This window comes from Erinaceus europaeus, chromosome 11 (genome assembly GCF_950295315.1).
Source record: "Erinaceus europaeus chromosome 11, mEriEur2.1, whole genome shotgun sequence".
In the NCBI taxonomy this organism is placed as follows: Eukaryota; Metazoa; Chordata; class Mammalia; order Eulipotyphla; family Erinaceidae; genus Erinaceus; species Erinaceus europaeus.
Genome location: NC_080172.1, coordinates 84,643,095 through 84,665,264, shown reverse-complemented (window position 1 = coordinate 84,665,264; position 22,170 = coordinate 84,643,095). Strand labels below are relative to the sequence as shown.

The window sequence follows — 22,170 nt, the reverse complement described above, 5'->3', positions numbered from 1 at the left end:
GAGCTCTCATTCTGTGGTCTTAACTAGGAACATTCTAGGCAGCACCAATTTCCGGACCCATCTTTCTCGAGTGATTTTGGCCCAGCAACCTCCCTTTCTATTATTGTTGATCCACTGCCAGGCGAGTGTGGGGGCTGCCTCTTCCTGGGCACGTACTCTCTGGGTTGGAGAGAACTTTACTGGAGCCAGCCTGGGCTACTACTCACTCAGCAACACGAGGGAGAAAACTCATGAACAAAGCTCGTGGCAGCGAGGCAGTTCGATTCTTTATTGATCAGGGAGCCCAAGCTTTTAAAGGTCGGATCCGGAACTGGCAAGTTGGAAACGGAAATGGCTTGACATGGTTTGGAAAGGGGCCGAGAAAGGCAAAAGGGGCTGGAAAAGGTAACTTCCTTAACTGTTGCGAGAGTTTGAACTGGTAGGATGAATAATAATACCCTGCAGGCAAAGAGGGTCTTGAGGGTAGAAAGAAGATAGATCAAAGGAATGGAATAGGTGGGGATCTTTCAGGCAAGACAATCATTATGTATATAATAAGGGAGCAGGCTGTAGTATCAGGAATGCAGGGTGCTTTGTGAGGCAGGGAGTCTGATAAGAAGGGGCAAACCTTTGGGGTTACTCCTGTTCCTCCTTGCTCAACCTTTTGGTAGAGAGAGAGATTGACAGGGTAGATGCACTCCTCAGTCAAACCCTGCCAGGCTCTACCAAATCCTCACAGTTTCCCAACAATCCACATTGAGGACAAGGTTCTGTAGGGGCTCACAAAGGGGTCAATTATGTTGTTCCTGATGGAGATGACCAGTGACATTGGTGAGAAGGATCTGTTAGATGTCTAGGCTTATCATGTCTGTGTGGAAATCCCAGGATTCCCTGACTAGGGCCCTGGAAAATGAGGTGGCCTGGTAGTAAGCAAAAGAACCATCATTAAAGTATGCTGGTCTCTTGCCCTTAACCAGCTTTAGTTGTCCTTACTTTGCTATGACATGTTTTTGAAAGGTGCAAATGGAGAACACTGGTTTTCTGGGTACCTTTAAAAAGTAAGTCAGGGCCAGAAAGTACTATTGGCACACAGACATTCATACTTGAGACATCAGAGATCCCAGGTTTAAACCCTGACACCACAATACACCAGAATGAAACAGTATTCTGGTCCCTTAAAAAAAAAAAAAGAGTAAGCTAATGTCATTTATATGTATATAAAAGTAGAAACGGTCTAGATTTGGGGACTGGGCGATGGCACACCCCAGTTTACCACATATAGTATAGTATGAATCACTAGGACCCACATAAGAATCCCAGTTCTAGCCTCAGGCTCCCCACCTGCAGGAGAGTTGCTTTACAACTTATTTGCTGAAATAAGTCTGCAGGTGTCTTTGTCTTCTCCTTTGTATCTCTCCTCCTCATCTCAATTTCTCTCTGTCCTAGCCAAAAATTAATCAATCAATTAATTAATTAATTAGTTGAAAAATGGCCATAGGAGCAGTAGATTCATAGTACAGGTGCTGAGCCCCAGCAATAAACCTGGATGCAAAAAAAAGAAAAAGAAAAGAAAAAGTCTGGATTCCAAGCTAATAGATTTGTAAATTTGGGAACTTTCAGAACTTACTCTAGTTTAAAGCTATTGTTGCAAGCAAGAGGAACTCATCCCACTATAAATAAGTTTTATTAAAAATATACTCTTTACATTTTTTACCAGAACATTTTATGGAAAAATATATATTTGCCTACAGTTTTCTTATACAAATAATTCCAGAGTTCCCCTAAGCAATGAAAATGGCATTTCCCTTTTATAACATATTCCTTATTCATTTAATTTTGATTCAGCCACATTTCCTTTCATGTGTTCTCTCTAAATCTTTATTTAAAACTGTATATGTTGTACAAGACAACAACAATTATCGTATTCCACTTAGGAGCTGAGATTCAGATATGAACAATTTGTAATACTCATAAAACATTTAAAATATATCCACAATTTTCAAATAAAATATACAAATTCACTAATAAATTACTGAATTTTAAATTTGGAAGAGGGCTTTGAGAACACAGAGGCTAAGTTCCAAATACTGAAAAACACTGAAGTGAAAGGTTTTTAAATCACGCAGTACACAGCTAACCAGAAGAGGAACCAGAGCCTCAAGCTACCTGAATCCAAGCCCCTGTGCTCTTTAATAGTAAGTGATATGTGTTCTCACGACACAAGCTATATCAGTCTGTCACTTCTTAAAAGATAAAAATGGTTTAATGAAATTGTCATATGTCTCAGCAAGAATGAGCACTCATTTAGTAAAGGAAAACGGGAAACGTATGAAATTTCTATAATAGAAACTGTTCTCCAATGATGTCTTTTCTGTCTATCTGCATGTAAGGGAACTATGCTCCATAAACAGCAGCTATTAATCTTTGACAATTCTTTTAGAGGAAATGATACTAATTTTAGATTAATGTTTAAATAATATTCCTGTCTTCAATATCAGATCATCTTAGAAAATCTTTGTAGATTCAGTTTTCATGCTCTGCCTAAAAGCATTCTATCCATATCTGGAAAAAAATCTGTATATATTAAGTTTGGTATCTGAAATGTGCACTTTGGCAGATCTCCAGTTAAAGGTATATTTTTTATGAAGGATAAAAAGCAGCTGATTGTATTCACAGAAACTCCAAAGGAAATGGACTCTGTTGATGGTAACTGACTCCAGAGAATAGGGGAAGCTCAAATTTCCCCTTTCTTTCAACCTTCTGCTTTGATAATTACCAAAAAGTCCTATCAAGAATACCTTGTTTAGTTATCCAGCATAAAGCCCAAGAAAGAATAGGAAGAATGATAGACTCATGAAGAGGGTGGAGAAAAGAGGTTCAGTGAGCCTTCCTGGGTGATTAGAGCTGGGGAAGTTGATCTCTTTTCATGCTGTACATGTGGCATGCTGCAGTTACGCCTGCCTGCTGCCAGCCCAGCACCGGGATCTTAATCAGTCACTATGAAAACTCATTAGCTCCACAGCAATGAGTCCTCCACTGCTGAAGCTTGGCGCTGTGCTTAGTACCATGGCAATGATTTCAAACTGGATGTCCCAAACTCTTCCATCCTTGGTAGGACTGAACACCACGAGGCTGTCAACACCAGATACCTTAGTAAGTCACTGGGTGGGTTTGGCCATCTTGGGAAGTAAATTAATCCAGTGGGCTTTACTTTGTAAATTGCAAGAGCTGAGGCTGTTTCTCTGTTTGCAGGTCTGCTTCAAAGGTTGGAGATTTATGTGGTAACTCTATTGATAGATTTTTTTTTTTATGACTGTTTTAAGGTTACACCTTGAAATTGATACACTAACTAAAATTTGTTGTAAAAGAAAATACTAGACTTACTGAATTCTTAAGAATGGAAAGATTTTACTTAATAATATTAATCCAAGTTTTAGAAATAATTTTTAAAGAAATGTGGCTTGTTTCTCATGATTTTACTTCTTCTTTTTAAGGTTCTCAGAGTCTCCATAATTGAGTCTCCAGACACATAGTGTACTGCATATTATACTCTATACATCTTGCTTTATTATAGCAGGCTATTCTATAGACTTTCATTCCTGTAACTGCAATGCATTCAGAGTATACATTTTAACAAAAGAAATGAATTTTTAAAAAGACTTACTAAGCAATTTAAATTTCCCCCCCAAAACTTTAACATAGTTAAGAAGCTAAAACAATAGAAAAGTTACTTGATAAATTCACCTGTTTGTATTGTTTGATTTTTTTTTTTTTAATGAAGAATTTAAACTCTTTCTGGAAGGCCAAATCCTGAAGTCTTCAGTAATCTTACATTAGTGTCTTTGTAATCCTTTTTTTTCTGATAGCTTGAAGTAAAGTTTACTTTAGCATTATTCTAAAATATTTCAAAGAAAAATGAAAACTATGTTTTCAAATAGAAAATTATAAATTCAGTAGAAGGAATGAACAAGAAAAATAATTTCTTTGCTGCAAAATAAAAGGTATGAAAACAATTTGCATGTAGACCTCTTTACATTTTCATCTTCATATATATTTATCACTGGTTTACTCCAATATATCAAAAAAGTAATTTCCAAAAGAGAAACTTTTTTAAAATAGACATGTTTTTAATTATTAATAATTAGCAATCAGTGTTTAATTACCTAAACTGCATCAGGCTGAATTAATCCCATAATGGACAGATTCAGCTAATGCTTAAGATACAAGCAGAGAACATATGAGACACACTTTGACCTGCTTTAATATCTTCATTCTCCTGGAGGCACTTTTAGTAACTCGGTGATTGCTTTACAGATTTCTCTCTGTAACTGCATAGTGTATGTGACAGGAAGTATGTAAAAGGTCTGTTGTTTAAAAGGAACCACAATATGGCAATAATAAACAATTATAAAACATGCAAATTTACATTATCTAATATTTAACAGACCAGATTTCTTCAGTTACCTGATATCTTTCAACAACTGGGATGTCGAATTAACTTTTTCAGAGAATGAATTTAAACTAAGAAATTCATGAATGATTTGTGTTTTTAAAGCCCGTAACTTGGTTCTGAGATAACTATTTTAGGAGGGGTGTAAAAAACATTGGTTTTGTTATTCCTTGTTATTATTTATGAAGTAAACAGATTGTTAAAATTGAACATGATTATTTTGACACTGCATTATTTTTAGGCTTAAAGTCAACTCAGTGTTTTTGATTTACAATTAGCTGAAAAAAACAAAGCATTACTATTAATGTTCTAAAGTAAAAAACTCTCCCTTTGATGATCCTGATTTTCAGCACACACACACACACATACACACACACACACAATAAGACAAGGAAAGTCTACATTATGGTATTTATGAAAATGAAGAATTTTTGCATATTTTATAGAGTCAGTATACTTTACAGAAGAATAACAATATCTATAGTGCTCCTCTACTTTAATTAGTCAGTATAACTGTTCATAATTCAGGATTCTCACAGTGAAAAAAAATCACATGAATCTGTATTTTCTAGATTAAAATTGTAAAATATTAATGATAGAAAGAGTCTTAGAAATTATTCAGGTCAGGGGCTGAGGAGATAATATAATAGTTATGCAAAAAAGATTCTCATGCCTGAGGTTTTGAAGTCACAGGTTCAGTCTCTGCACCACAAGCAAGAGCTGCAGAGCTGAGAAGTATTCTGGTATATTTTTGGCAGCTGTGCATGTTTCCTTTTCATTTTAACTTTATATAATACACACTAAATAGATGTATGTTGGGTGAGATTTAAAGTTGAAATAAAACATGTAAAACAGTTCATGGGCAAAATAATAAATTAAAGGGAAATCTTTTACCGGGCCTTGGGCTCTATCATTTGCTCCTTTCCCTCATAGACACCCTGTTCTCCAATAAAAATTCTTCCACAGAAGACTTAAAAATTGGCAAGACTCTCATGAGAAAGGGCATGGAGGGGGGTTGGGGGGAAGCATTTGGGGTCCTGGTACATAGTGGTAGAAAAGGACTTGAGATGAGTGAGTTGAGGTTGAGTGTTTTGCAGGAAAGTTGGAAATTTGTATCCATGTATCAACATCTGTACTGTAAACTATTAACTATTTCCCCTACAAACAAAAATGATTAAAAAACAGAGACAGAGAGAGAGAGAGAGAGAGAGAGAGAGAGAGAGAGAAAAGTGTTATCAAAAGCTTAACTGGAAACAACCAATCTAATTCATGCTCTACATCTGCTGGTAGCAAGACTGGCCCCCAAATGTATAATGATTATGTAGGTTTCCCCAACTGGCTAATGTGGTGCAATGAGTGGGAGTAAGATACCTGAGAGCAACCTTGACTAAGGCAGTCATTACACCTACCTTTGATAATTCTTGTCCCTGTTGACTCTTGGTGCCAAGCTAGTTTCTCACTATCTTGTTAAGGTATTTTGCCATGACCTAAACTCTGCTTGACTTAGATGGAAGGGCTAATATTCCTTAGTCCATTAGGAATAACTATAAAGTCTGGTGCTTCTCAACCGTCTTACTTCATGTTCTTACTTGAGAGTATGAACTGTATGAGCTTGCAGTTGTGTACATATCTAACAAATAAGATTGTATGCAAATATGAGCATAGTCTCTAAAGCAGAAGTTTAGAATGAGCTGGGGGTGGGGGGGAAAGGACTTTAATTATTAAATGGCAATAATATCTATTAAAATAATAACTATTAAAATAGGCAGTATATATTTGATTTCCTCCACATGTTAAAGAATCATTTAAATTTTCTAGGATATTTTTTGTTAGTTTGTAAGATAAATGTAGCTCCTTAATAATGGAACAAGTCCCCTCTAGTTTCGCTGAAAACCATGAAATATTTTTATATCCTCTTCTTTTTCTGTTATTTGCTTGTTTTGCTTTCTCTAGTAATTTCTATCACTCTTTGGAGGAGCTAGTTTCTCTGCAGAGGCAAAACCTAAGCTCTGAGAATGCCCATGTTCCCTCTGGCACTTCTCTCTGAAGCAAACCAACTTCTCTTTGAGGCTGAGCATCTGAGAAATCCCACACACTGTGGATGCCACACCAGGAAAGACCTGAAAAAAAGCAATTATACAAGCAGAGGGCATTCTTCAGACACCAGCTGCTCTGAATCAGACCAACCACTGAGATAGAAAGTGGCCTTGTAGAGACCTGTGGGCATTGGTGCTTTGTCTTACTGTATTTTTAAATACCTAAGTTGCTTCTTATAAATAACTACTTTAAGGAAGTTAGTTTAAACTCTCCTAAAATATAGAACAGAATTCCCTGATATAAACTTTAAGTATCTTCTACATTTCTTATCCTCGGTTAACAAACTTTTGGTAGTAGAGGAGGATATCTGACTTCTCTGTTTTGTAAAACTATTTTTCTATGAACCAAATATTGCAAGAAAGCAATGAAACAAAGCAATAGATGATCAAAGAACAGAACAGAGCAACAGTGAATGTCATAACTACTTTTTCTTTTTTTTTTCTACCTTCTACTTTTTTTTTTATTTAAGAAAGGATTAATTAACAAAACCATAGGGTAGGAGGGGTACAACTCCACACAATTCCCACCACCCAATCTCCATACCCCTCCCCCTCCCCTGATAGCTTTCCCATTCTCTAGCCCTCTGGGAGCATGGACCCAGGGTCATTGTGGGTTGCAGAAGGTAGAAGGTCTGGCTTCTGTAATTGCTTCCCCGCTGAACATGGGCGTTGACTGGTCGGTCCATACTCCCAGTCTGCCTCTCTCTTTCCCTAGTAGGGTGGGTCTCTGGGGAAGCAGAGCTCCAGGACACATAGGTGGGGTCTTCAGTCCAGGGAAGCCTGGCTGGCATCCTGATGACATCTGGAACCTGGTGACTGAAAAGAGAGTTAACATACAAAGCCAAACAAATTGTTGAGCAATCATGGACCCAAAGCTTGGAATAGTGGAGAGGAAGTGTTAGGGGGGTACTCACTGCAAACTCTAGTGTACTTCTGCTTTTAGGTATATATTTTGCAGTAGTTTACGGATACGTGTGAACATGTGCTCTCTCTCACAGAAACTGGTGTATATCTAGGTTTTGGGACTTTGTTAGAAAGTGAACCACCTGAGATGGAATTAGAATATGCTATGAAAGGAAAGGTCTCACCAGAGTAATGAAACTGAAGGGTTGTCATTCCACACGTGAAGTCTCTGGACACAGTCTGAAGTGAAGCATGTTGAGGTGTTAATCGTTGCGTTGGTTAGGTTGTGATCAGCAGATGCAATATTATTTGATATGGATTGGGAAAGGCATATGGGAAAGTGGGCCCTATCCAAGGGTTCCAGGACTGGGGGAAGTAGAGGCTCTATAGTGGAGATGTGAGGTTCCTGCTGTCTTAGCTACCTTTTCTATAGAATTGTGGCATGATAGGGGGCTGGATAGTGGCACACCTAATTGAGCACACACATTACTAAGTAAAAGAAGCTGGCTGAAGTCTTCAGTCCCTACCTGCATGCTTCACTAATAATGAAGCAGTGTTGCAGGTCTTTGTCTATTCTCTACCTTGCCCCCCCCAACTTTTCTCTGTCCAATCAAAATAAGTAAAACGTTGAAACAATTAGAACATGTATAATAAATGTCATTTACTAGTTGGATGACTTAGAGGAAAAATAATCTAAGTTCGTTTGAGTTTAATTTCTTCCTAATTAAATATATATATTTTATTCTACAGGACAGGGAGAAATTGAGAAGGATAGGTAGTGAGAGGGAGAGAAAGATAGACACCTGCAGGTCTTCTTTACCACTTGTGAAGCGACACCCCTGCAGTTAGGGAGCCAGGGCTCAAACCAGCATCCTCAAGATTTGTACTATGTGTGCTTAACCTGGTGCACCGCCAACCAACCCCAATATAATAGTTTCTATTTACTTTTTCTTACATTGGGGAGGTCAATATTAATGGTTTTCTGTATACTTCATACATGAATACCATACTTCATCTTCCCATAACAGGTATCTGTAAAACACTATAGCCCCAACTTAGATCTTTTCCCACCATATTGCAACAGGACACCAAAACCTCCAACACCATTGGTTCCCCACTTCCCCAGAGTCCTTTGTTTTGAATTCCTGTCTGAGTATCACCAGTGGCCCATGCACCTCAACATTCTTGGGCAGTTGTTCAAAAAGAGAAAGAATTTTATCAATGCAAAACCCTGATGAAAAGCAAGATTTTATTTTATTTATTTGTACCTCACTCTTTAGGATCCTGCTAACTTACAAAAGTCTGAAGTTTTGGGATAAATTTTACATGGGGGTTTTGTAATTAACTATAAGAAAAGCTTCCAGAGTTAAAATTTAATCACTAAGATTGTTATTTTAGTTCTTGTATTTAGAACATTTTTAAATATTTTATGAGTTTTGTAATACTAAAGTTGCTAAATAGTTCATTTATTTCTTCTAATTAACACAGGATTTTCAAAGAGATCTGCATCAGTAAACAATGTGACTAGCAATGTTTTGAACAGTAATAAACTGTGTACCCTCCAAGGGCAAACAACAGGCTTTATAGTGGTTCACGAAATGATAAAGGGGTTATTTTCATCATATGCAAAAGGAAATGTAACTGGTGGTTCTGTGAGATGACTAAATATTTTAGGTTCTGAAATGAGACTGTGCAGGTAGGAGTCCTAGCTCTTATGGATTACCCCCTCCATGGCCTTCTTTAAGTTCCTTACTGTCTCTAAGTCTCATGTTTCTCACCTATAAGATGGGCAGGGAAATATCAACAATTCCATAGAACTATTTAAATGTTGAGAGGTATTATTTCACAAGACTAACCAAGTAAAGTAAAAAACTACTATTTTATGAGTTTTACTGATACTTTGAATTATTGTATGTTTGTTTGTTTGTTTTTTACCAGAGTAATGCTCACCTCTGATATACGATGGTGTTGGGGACTAAACCTAAGATTTAGGAGCTTCAAGCACAAAGGGTTTTTTGCATAACTACTATGCTATTGCCTTAGCTTAAATTATTGTTCTTACCAGTGAAAGTTGTACTAAGTACTTACTCATTGGTGTCTATCTAAATTATTCCTTTTACCTGAGGTCTTAGATGGTTTTATTTGATTCTCTTTTCAATGGCATTATGGGAAGACTTAAAAGAGAGCAATATAAATGCTTATAAAGCTTCCTTTACTTATCACTGACCCTGGTACAGAGGTCTCTATCTAAACTAGCAGGAATGTCAGACACTTAGTTCTCATATTAGATTTTCTTCCCAAAGAGCTAACTTGTTATAGTTGGGATCATTTGATCTAATACTGTAATAGAGAAGGTCATGGCTCTTTTCAGAAATTCTTACTTGAAGACAATTGGAAGTACAAACAAGGTTGTAGTCTTTGCTTTTATTAAGCTGACAATCCAGGGAGAATTCTAAGTGAACATGAAATCCTATTTTCTTTTTCCACTTTCCTCATTCAAGACAGCAACTGACAACTTTCCCTGTGATGATAAGCTCCTCACTACTTAGATAAACTCTTGGCCATGTACATCAATATTAATTCTGCCAAATTTAATAATAATTGTTTGCTTTGCTGTTACAGATATGTTAATATTGTAATTGGGAGGCCCCTGATCTTTTATCCAAGACTAAATTTATTCTAGTTGCATGTTGGTATGTTTCTAATTCTACTTCTAAAAACTCCTTCTGTTTCATTTGGTTTAATCCCCCTTGCTTAACACTATTCTATTTACATAACCACTTCATTCTATTTACATAACTGCTGTTAACAAGCACCACCTTCCCTACAGGGCATTGGTGGTTCAGTGATAGAATTCTTGCCTGCTCCGCCCCCTCTCCTTGTCATACCCTGATTTTCACCAGTCACTTTTCTCTCCACCCTCTCTGCATCACATCCTGTTCCCACCTTACTGGACTAGTATATTTATAAGGACAAGATTGTTTGTAGTTTTAGTTTAGCTTAGCTTGGTATAGGGCAAATGCTAGAAGAAGAAGCTTGGTATAGATTGCGCTGCGTCCTGCATGAATAAAGAGATACTGCCTACAGCCCAGCCATGAGTCCCCGAGTCTCTGTTCACCGCTGCGAGGCTAGCCTGCTGGAGCTCCCGAATGAAAACAACAGTTGCAAGCCTTAATTTTCTATCATACCTGAGTTTTATGTTCAATGTAAGAAATTTAGCTGAAACTACAAGATTTATGTTTCCATATATTAATTATCCACACTCTTTGTCTTATCAAACCATAATGCACTGCATTGGAACTACACTGCTAAGCTGTTTCTAGCTCCATCATGTAGTAATGCTTTTGAGTTTTCCTTTTATTAGTAATAAAAGGAAAACACAATAATCTTCAGGATTCTCTTGAGTCTAAAAATTTATATTCTCTCTGTATCTTTCTATCATAACTGAATATATAGCCATAATATTATAAAGATGAAGTAGAGGTATAGAAAAAAAAGTACTGATGATATTCCCATACCCAAAAAGTAAAAGGCAGCATAGGATTCTTCTATTACTTAACTGGAAAAAGAGACTCTAAAGATGAGTTCAACAAATTTGCTTTTCACTATAGATTAGGGATAAAGGCATATTTATGAGCTTCTTGAGTTTATACCTCATAGCTTCCTCTATATTTGCTCATGGATGTTGTTGGAATGCCTATCAGCACTCTGTAATGATTATACTATATTATAATAAAATAAAAGATTTGGGGAAGGAGGACAGAGAGGAGGAAGAGAGTAGACTGTGGCATTTCTATAGAGTGAGAAGTGCTGCTTATTCATTTTTTAAAATTTCTCTCAACCCAGCACAGCTCTCAGGTTGTAGATAAACAGACTAATCCAGTAACGTCAAGTATTTTGCAAGGTAATCTCTCCTAACCTCCATCCACCTCCTAACTCTCAGCCCGTTTCTCCTTTTTCTTTGGCCACTCCCCTCTAGTTTTTAGTCTCTAGACTCTAAATTAATCTTCTAATGATGATACAAGAAAGACACATTTGTCTGTGAATCCTTGGGAGCTGTAAACGAGAAAATATGGGCTAGAAAACCTGCCAGGGAATAAATTTCAATAACAGTGGATCAATATTACAACTCTCTCTCTCTCTTTCCCTCTCTCTCTCTGTCACTCTCTCTTTTTCTCTCTCTCTCTCTTTCCCTCTCTCTCTCTCTCTCTGTTTCTCTCTCTCTCCCCCTATTTCTCCCTATCTTGCTCTGTATCTATAAGAAAAATTTAAAATGGCCACTGGGAGAGGTGGAATTGTTGTGCCAGCAGATAACCTGGTGACAAAAAAAAAAAAAAAAAAAAAAGTAAAAGGGAAAAGTACAAGAAAGGTAATGAATTTTAGGTCTCAGTTGTGAAAGTAAATCAGAGTTTAGCTACAGAGTGCCCTTGGATTCATTTCATATTCCAAGGGAAAGACAAACTAAAATGGAAATTGGGTGGTCTATCTATATAGTTATCAGTCAAGTATTTTTTTCTATCCATGATTGACTTTTAAAAATAATTATCTATATGTTCAGCACCATGCTATTATTTCCAAAACAATAGAACTAAACACAGTACTATAGATTTATACTGTTCAATAAGCAGATCATGAATAACAAGAAAGGACTTGGAGATGTGGCTAGTTCATACGTACTAGCTGTACATTCTCAGGAAGGCTAATTATTTTCTTTTCTGTGAAATGGGCCTAGTAATAAATAAAGCTTCTGTCTCCAAGTTTATTTCTTTGTACCTTTGGCTCAGCAAATCAGTGAATGTGAACTTTCTATTGTAACAGCGTCTGACCTTGGGCATATGCATTCTTCAGCCTAGATAGTCCCTAATGAGAAATTAAATCGAGATCCAAGTTACAAACATTCTTAGTAGTTGGAGAAATGAATCAGCCTTCACTAGGAAGTAAAGTATGGCATTCTTGGTAAGTTCTGTTTATACCATGGACATTTCATGCTCAAAGTACAGTCTTTCTTTTAAAAAATAGCCAGACCAAAAAAAAAAAATTAAGATACTTGTCTTCAAATTTGGTAGAATATACTTGATATAACAGAGAATATGCATATGATAGGGTATCTGGATCTAAACTCATTTTTAAATCAAGTCAGATAAAATACAAGTAATGGTATGAGAAAAATGCATGTTGAATGTTCAATAAATAGTATAGTCATTAATTCAGAAAGGTATATCTCAGGAGAACTGAGAAAATTGAAGATTTATAATGGAGGTAATGCAAGCAAGATAAGCAAATGAACAGCATAAAAAGATATGGATCCAAGACAAAAATAATGCAATTTGACTAGAGAGATGATTCCTGCAGGAAGGTAAAAAAGATAAAATTAGATGAATAAATAGAACATGACTGCAGTAGAACTGGAATGCTACTTTAAGCTAAGATTATAGGAAGTTAGCAAGATCAGTTCATAGATATAATCTAGGAAGGCAATTTGGCAGGCTATGCCAAAATACTCCTACTCTTCCGGGACTCTATATTCTTGTAAAATAATGCTATTTTAATTATTTTTATTCTAAATTCTGATATTATTAATAATTGTTCCTTCATTACATAAAATGTCCTTGGGGTAGGATATTGCTTCAGAACATCACAAATGAAAAACTTTCAGAAAAAGAATGTAGTCTTAATTACTATTTACTATTCATAAAGATGATTATCAGCCACATGTAACTAAGTGGTTATCAGATCCTTTGAAAGCTGCATTAAAGTATCCAGATACAGCAGAAAGAACATTAAGAAGTGGTATATAATTAATAAATAGTAAATAACGGTAAACTAAAGAAAGAAAAACATTTTCATACTGGGTTGTGTACTTGAATGAAGCTATGGTGACTATGTACATTCTTTAAAACTTCTTTTTAACATTAAAGAATAAAACACAAGCATTAATTGTTAAAAAGAAAAGATGTTTGGCTTAAAGTGCTATAAACCCACCCTCCCTCTATCTTATAACAAAATGTGTTTGTCATTGGTTTCTGCAGACTCAGATTAGCCCCAAGGAAGGGTGGCAAGTGTACAGCTCAGCACAGGATCCAGATGGAAGATGCATTTGCACAGTGGTTGCTCCAGAACAAAATCTTTGTTCCCGTGATGCCAAAAGCAGGCAGCTTCGTCAACTGCTGGAAAAGGTAGATCTCTTGTGTTCCCTGTAAATATTTTTATTCAAATGAAGTATTCTTGTAAAAGGAAATGTAGACAGAGGTAATGGTGAATGTTCTCTCATGTTTTTGTCTGCCTTCTCAGTTTACTATTTTCTCTCTTATTCATCTATTTATTAGAGACAGCCAGAAATCAAGAGGTTAGGGGGAGTCTGAAGAAGAGAGAGAAAGAGAGACACCTGCAGGACTGCTTCACCACTCGCAAAGCTTTCCTTCCCCCTGCAGGTGGGGACTATGGGCCTAACCCGGGTCTTTGCTCGTTGTAATATGTGTGCTCAACCAGTTGCACCACTACCCGGCCCTCTCCGTTTATTATTTTCTTGAAAGAAATGTTAAAATTTGCCATTTCATTGTTCTACTTATACTACTTCATACTTTGCCCAATTCTTGACATTTTAAAGACTGCCAATTATATATTTTAATATGTAGATGATTTCTTCTTAAGGAAAAAAGTCAAGAAGTCTTCATCTGATCCCCCCAAAATATAACTTCGATTCTTGGAATCATACTATATCTTTGAATTTTTGCTTTTGGGCCTCATTAGCAACTTTGCAAAGAAGTTAAAATAATAGTAAGCAATGTGCAAGCTGTGTGGATAGATAATGAGCCATTGCAAATATCTATCTTCGTGCTCAAGTCTTTGTTTTGAACAATGAAATTCTTTCATTTCATTCAGTAGAATTCTCTCCATATAATTTACTTTAAACAGATCCATGACATTCATATGCAGAACACTTTTGATTAAATCTGTTTTCAGATAAAAGTCAGCTTAAAATAAAACATAAAAGCCAGTAAGGGCATTTATGTTTAGTTTGAGAGAAAAAAAACAATGAATAGTTTTTCAACTATTCTCATTTACATTTCACTGTGTTAGACTCTGAATATAGTAGGACATGTGGGGTGGCCAGAATGATGGAAGTATGGTAATATATTTTAATTTTAAATTCCATCTGGAATAATCAGATAAGTTAGGTAGCATGTGCTTTTATTTGCTATCAAGTTCAACAACTGTGTGAACTATCATTTCCATCATCACTCACACAATTAATGGCACTGAATTCGTTAATGCAGACATTTCCAATTTATGCATGTTCAGGTATAATCACAATAACTTTCTTCCATAGCCACATAATAAAAAATGTGTCTTCAGTATGTATTTTTCATTAAATCTACTGATGTTCTAAGATTTTAAGAAGACATTTTTATATTAATAATTATCTGATTTTCCTCAAGACTATCACTGTCTTTTGTCTCGTATTTTAAAATTTTTTCTCAATGATAAGATCCCATCTTCCCTGATCTTTCACTAGTGACCCCCATCTAAAGCTACATGCCATTTTCATACCAGTTAATCACTTTTAGCTAATGTGTCTTTTAACCATTAGGTATCAGGACATAGAGATTATGGTTATATTTAGCTACCATTTTCCAAGCTTGATTTTAGTTATGAGAAAATTCAGATATATAGCATATTGTTTGCATATTAGGATAAATACTTACATTGTTAAAATATTTAATCTGGGATGGGGTAGATAGCATATGGTTATGCAAACAGACTCTCATGCCTGAGACTAGATAAAAGGAGACTGGTGCTTTGTAAAGTTAAAAAAAAAAAGCTACTGATTCCAGATAGAGAGACTCAGTAAGGAAGAATTAATGATAAATAATAAAGTAAATCTATTTTCATGCTAAGAAAAAAAAAGCTACTGATTTCTCTCAGACAGACATGAGTAGCTAGATCAGTTTTTTTTATTTTTCAGCACCATGTCAGTGTCAACCAGATGTCACTCTTGATACACATACTTATATAAATAATGCTCTGTTAAACATTCTAAGCAAGTCTTTGTATTGCTGGGTAGTTATGATTCAGGTCTTAAGATACCTGTAGTAAAGCCATCTACTTTTTTTTTTTTTAAGTTACTTGTTAGCTTTATCATTCAAATTTATAACTGAAGATGACTTAAGTTATCCAGGTCAATATTTCCTAAAATGTGATGTTTGGGAACAAGATGCTGACAAAATCCTCACCAACACAATAATTTTAAGAAACATAGTCTAGGAGACTGGTTGGGTGGTGCACCCAGTTATGTGCATACAGTACTATGCTCAAGGACCAGCTCTGGGATCTGGTTTGAGTCCCAGCTGTCGACCTGAAGGTGGATGTTTCACTAGACCTGCAGGAATCCATCTTCTCTCCCTCTCTATCTGCCACTCCCCTCTCAATTTCTCTCTGTCCTATCAGGAAAAAAAGGAAAAAGTGGCCAACAGAACCAGTGGATTCCTAGAGCCCCAGGGATAACTCTGAGGTCAAAATTGAAAAACAAAGGAGGGAGGGAAAGGAATGCAGGAATACAGAAATACAGGTAGAAGGAAGAAGGAAGGAAGGAAGGGAGGGAGGAAGAGTGAGTTGGAGTAGGCAGGGCAGGGACACAGTCAGTTATCACTGTGCACAAGGATCTGGAGTTCGAGTCCCCAACTCTCCATCTTCAGGGAGGATGCTTCACAAGTGGTGAAGCAGGTCTTTAGGTGTCTATCTTTCTCTCCCTTTCTTTATCTCCCCTTCCCTCTCAATTTCCCCCTGACTGTTGAATAAAAAGAAAATAGAAAGAAAAAAAAAAGAGCAAAATGGCTCTCAGAAGTTATGGATTCATAGTTCTTTACTTTGCCCCAGCTGTAAATCTGGTGGCAATAAATAAATAAATAAATAAATAACACAGTTTATACTTCACTCATGAAAGTTTTCTATCACAGTTTAATTCTTCAAAACTCTATAGTAAAGAAATTACGGTTTATTTGTGTTAACACCAGGGTTATCTAAATAAATTGAACTATGTGACTTTTTCCCAAAATATCCTCCTCACTAATTAATTTAAGAGTGGAAATCCAAGCTAATTTGTGTTTAAGTTCAGAAAGTTCTCAGGTGTGTTATTTGTACTAAGAACCAAGATAAATGATGAGTCGAGGAAATGTCAATATAAAAGGTCAATGAGCTGCTGAAACTATGTAGAAATGGTGATGTTTTTGAATGTAGAAGTGATACTAAGAAGTACTTGGGAGTCATGTATTGCCTAATCATGCAATGTCTAACCAATAATAAGAGAACATGAAAAAAAATCCAAAGAAAGACAGGACTTCCTAAGGGAAAGATTATGAATAATGAAGGGCAAAAAAATATAAACAAAAATGTGATTATTTTTGTGAAGAACTAAACTCAAGCAAGCCAAGTGCAGCTGGAATTCACTTTTTGTAAAAAAAAGTTCTAGTTCTAAGAATGAATGTATCAGCAATGGGCTCTTTGCGACTAGCTGGTCCATTAAGTTTGAAAACCTGATGACAATTTTTTTAAGAACTAACAACTTAAATTTTAAAAATTTATTACTGAATAGAACAAAGAAATTGATATGGGAGGGGGATAAAGAGAGAGAAAGAAAAACAGAGAGACACCTGCTGCCCTACTCCACCACTCGTGAAGCTTTCCCCTTGCAGGTAGGGACCAGGAGATTAAACCCAGGTCCTTACACATTGTAATGTGTGCGCTCAACCAGGTACACTGCTGCTTGGCCTTATGACAATTATTTTGCTGAACAAATATTTATCTGTTCATTTATAACTCACATAATTCAAATAACTTTCCACTTATTATATAATATCAAGGATAGATGTCATTCCATAAAAATTAAACTATACTCATCAAATACACAAACCAAATTAAAGCTCACTCAAAATCACAGCACCATTTACCTTTATACAAGAATATGAGAAAATTTGAGAATAAAAGACTCAAATTATATAAAGATCTTTATATATTATTTTCTCACTTGTTTGCTTTCTCATGAAAAAAAAACCCATCTACATTGCACAGAACATTGCAATATCTGAGAGACATATGAATCACTTCAGGGTTTTGATGATCAAATTCAGATCTGTAGTTCAGGAGTAGGGCTCAAGATTCTGAATTTATGACAAGCTCCTAGGTGATGCCAAAGTTATTCTCTATAAATAATATTTTGACTACCAAAGATATGGACAGCTATGTTATTCTTTATAACACTTATTCATATTTCACTCTTCAGTTCACTTAAGATTTCTCCTACTGTTAATGATCTTCACTTTATTGTCAAGGTTTTGCTGCCATAACTAGAACAGCCATTATTTCCTCTTTCCTACATGCTTTTCAGGGCACAGAGTCTACTTCTAAGTAGCTTGGAACTCAATAAACCTAGGATGATGCTAATCAGTTTAATATATATTTACTGTTTATTCACAAAACAATGTACATAGGTGCAATTTTTTCAGATCACCTAAATTGTATGGTCTCTTGTGCAAGAAGGTATTCCAATACTTGTTCAACTGAGCTTCATCTCTAGCGGTATTTTAAATGTAGCTTGTGGTTACAGTACTGAAATGAATGAACTCTTAAGTTTATTGGACACTTCATCACTACCCACAGTTGCTAAGTATCTTAGATATTTAAGAAATCAGAGTTAGTGTGTACATAAAAAAAATTATGTTAACAATTAGTAGTTGGGCATTTTTAACCTTTAGATTGTTTAGAATGAAAAGTCTATTTCAGGATTTATTTTTCTGACATACTAAGTTATTGTGTCTATTCAGTCATTTCCAGTGCTAAAATGTCCAATTCACTATTTCCTGCTTAAGTATAATTTTCTTTTGCTGAATTTTCAAGTGTTTATCACAAAAAAAAATTGTCCTTTGGTAACTATGTTATTTGGAAATGCACTTATGTTAGGCACTTCCATTTATTTATGTTAATGTTTTTTGCTATTTTAGTAGTGAATGTATGTAGCCATAAACAATACTAAATAACTAATGTTCTTGTTTAATAGGTTCAGAACATGTCCCAGTCTATTGAAGTACTAAACTTGAGAACTCAGAGAGATTTCCAATATGTTCTAAAAATGGAAACACAAATGAAAGGGCTGAAGGCCAAGTTTCGGCAGATTGAAGATGATCGGAAAACACTAATGACCAAGCATTTTCAAGTAGGTTTGACGTCTACAATCTTGTCAGTCCAAATGACACAATGAGTGCAATGGGCAGCCCTTGTAGCACTCAAATAGAAGTTATGCATTGACCCATACATGCAAGGCTAAAGACTCATTGGGGATGTCAATCATCTCATCATAGAAATTGACCATTAGTTGGCAGGAATTTATAGACTTACTATAAAAAACTTTGTGTTCCTGGAGTTATGTAGAATTTTTCAATAGATTAACAGACCCTCTAACATTAATGAAAAGGGGCAATCTGAAGGAAAATTAATATAATTAGCTCTATCAAATTTATTCTGATAAACTTAGATAATTAGAGAATATAAATTATTGAGTCCATATTGATATTATTAAATATATAAATAGGATATTGTTTCACAATTTGATACAAATCATCTTTTTAACTTAAATTATTTATTTATTTTTTAAAATATATTTTTATTTTATTTTATTTACTTATTCCCTTTTGTTGCCCTTGTTGTTTTATTGTTGTAGTTATTATTGTTGTTGTCGTCGTTGTTGGATAGGACAGAGAGAAACGGAGAGAGGAGGGGAAGACAGAGAGGGGGAGAGAAAGATAGACACCTGCAGACCTGCTTCACCGCCTGTGAAGCGACTCCCCTGCAGGTGGGGAGCCGGGGTTCGAACCGGGATCCTTATGCCGGTCCTTGTGCTTTGCGCCACCTGCGCTTAACCCACTGCGCTACAGCCCGACTCCCTAACTTAAATTGTTTTATGAAAATTACCTAAAAATAATATAGATAAAGAGTATTTTTATGCATGATATTTGAACTTTTATTAAATATGTATTATAGTGTCATATATAAAGTAGTATAGGACAGTGATGCCATTTAAGTCTCTATTAAAATAAAACAATATATTTTATCTCATAAAAGATTAACACAGCTTACAAAATATACTGTGGTTTAACAAACCTAATAACCTCCGTTTTCCCTGCCAATTAAAAAGTAAGAATCATTGCAAATAGAAAGAGCACAGGCTTGAATTCAAATACTGGGTCAAGCATTAGAAATAGTTCTGGGGCTGGATAAATAACTCACTTGGATAGTGTACTTGTACTATCCTGTTGTGATCCACAGTTGAGCCCACCCTCACCACATGAGGAAACTTTTATTCTATAATATTTTTTTCTTCCCTCTCTCTTTGTATCTAAAAAAGCCACATGAAACGATAAAGCACAAAGGGTGAAAGAAGAGAGAAAGGAAGAGAAAAAAATATTTTCCACATATAATGTGAAAGGTATAGCGTTAGTCAAGATAAGCAAGAAAGGCAAGAGATAGCTCACCTAGTAGAGCACACTTTACTATGTGTGAAGACCAGGCTTTTAATCCTACTATCCCTTGTATGGAGCAAATTTCAAGAATGGTGGTGAAGTGCTGTGGTACTTCTAGTTCTTTCTTTGTTTCTCTCTCCCATCTGTCTCTCTCCATCTCTATTTATCTCTATCTGGAAAAAGGGAAAAAAAGAAAGGAAGGAAAGGAGGAAGGAAGGAAGGAAGGAAGAAAGAAGGAAAGAAAAGTCCTCTGGGAACAGTGAAATTTCAAAGGTTGAGAACCCTAGCGTCAAAAGAAACAAACTTATGCAATAAAGTTTCTGCATAGAGTCTAATACAGCAGAAAATTCCACTGTTCCGCAATTCTCTTGACAGTTGATTATACACATATGTAGAAAGACATAGAAAATGCTCTTGAACTGTACCAATTTTAAGAATGTTTATGATAAAGATATGACAAAGAAAAAGAGTTACCATTTCAGATATTACAAAGAAGTTAAAGAGATGAATCATGAACTTTAAGCTGAAGACAAAAGTAAGCAGTCAGAGGCTAAGAAATGACAATGAACTATTTTTCACATAATATACTAAATGTATCAGATATAATTTACTGATATAATCCATTAAATATAGTTACAATAAATTTAAGTATTATTGGAATGAAGAAAGAGTAAGCTGGAAGAATGGAGAACTTATGAGGCATAGTAAACAGTGAAAACATATACACCTTAAGAGCAGCCTCTCAATGCCCATGTTCAGCAGGGAAGCAGTTACAGAAGCCAGACCTTCCACCTTCTTCATACCATAATGACCCTGGGTCCATACTCCCAGAGGGATAAAGAATAGGAAAGCTATCAGGGGATGGGATACGGAGTTCTGGTGGTAGGAATTGTGTGGAGTTGTACCCCTCTTACCATATGGTTCTGTCAGTATTTCCTTTTTATAAATAAAAATTTAAAAAAGAGCAAATGAATTGGTCATATCACTAGTGAGCACAACTTTGTACAAAGAATTTTGGACTTTCTACTGTACATATAACACACAATCTCTCCTCTAGAAGAGATGACTAAACAGTCAAGTTAATAACTAAAGGTATAACCACTGCTAAACAGCACAAACGGAGTGTTCATTAATTTTGCTTAGAGAAAATCAAGGGAAGCATTAGGAGATTTGGTTATTTGGTTACACAAGAAAGTAGGTTTAGTCTAGTAACCCTGCCCTCAAATACTAAATCACAGGGAAATTTAGCAAAACTGAAAGGTTTTCTATGTTCGTTTTTAATATTCAGGCTTAGGGTATAGACAGAGGACAATAATATGAGTCTAATGATGGGGCCATGAACAATGCTGGAAATCATAGATTATTCTGACCAGAGTGAATTCCCAGAAATGGAGAAGACAGAAGGATAGTCTCTCAGGGTGTCTGTCACAGAGAGAAAATTACTCGAGCTCAGAAGCACAGTATGGAAATCTGTGGTGTTAAGGAGAAGCTTCTGGGTGCCAGAACTAGCATAGTCTGGAACACATAATGAAACGTGTATGTACAGGAATTCCTCAGAGGAAACAGGAAAAAAAAGATACACTGCTGAGAAACCCAAGGAAATAGTGTACCTATTCTATATGTTTGCTTAGAAACACCTAAACCGCTTGACAGAGGAAAACCTCACAGGTGGAGTAGGGCCAGTAGGGTCTCTTCTCTGTGTGTCTCTCTCACCTCTCTGCCTCTTAACCACTATTGAAAGGAAAAGAAAGAAAGAAAATAGCTGTTGGAAATAGTTGAGTCATGTATGCAATGAACCCTTGTCATAATACTGCTTGTAAAACAGAATGAAAAGTCAAATTTTCTAACCCCTCTATATTTAAATTTTGCCTAGTTCATGTAGTCTAGTAGATAAAAGAAGTTAGAAATCAAAATCAAAATACTAATTACAATATTTCCAAAGGAATTATGTATATTTCACACATAATTCCAAGAACTTTAAATATTTTATGAAGTGAATTAATTTGGTCTTCATAGCAGTCTTATAAGCTAGGCACTATTTTAAAAAATCATTGTGGTAAAAGCTACGTTTATAAGACTGTAGTTATCTCAGGCGTACAATTTCACTTTGCCCCCAAATATGTACCCACACACATCACAATTAAGGTAGCCACTATTTTGCTGCTGTTGTTGTCACTGGGTCTTGCTCTAGGTCAGCTTTTTCAGAGAGAAAGAGGCAGAGGGACAGAGG

The 22,170-nt window shown here is 35.8% G+C and overlaps 1 protein-coding gene across 2 annotated transcripts in view; it reads left to right on the top strand.

The window, feature by feature from the left end:
* Window positions 1-22,170, top strand: part of OLFM3 (olfactomedin 3) — a 236,810-nt gene that overhangs the window by 181,897 nt on the left and 32,743 nt on the right. Inside the window, exons 1-3 of one of the 2 annotated variants that reach the window (XM_007532671.2) lie at window positions 2,896-3,132; window positions 13,458-13,604; window positions 18,482-18,637. In XM_007532671.2, coding sequence (XP_007532733.2) covers window positions 3,004-3,132; window positions 13,458-13,604; window positions 18,482-18,637 — 432 coding nt within the window. In that variant the 5' untranslated portion in view covers window positions 2,896-3,003. Of the gene's footprint in view, window positions 1-2,895; window positions 3,133-13,457; window positions 13,605-18,481; window positions 18,638-22,170 lie in introns of those variants that run through there. The other variant, XM_007532672.3, reaches the window with a different exon arrangement.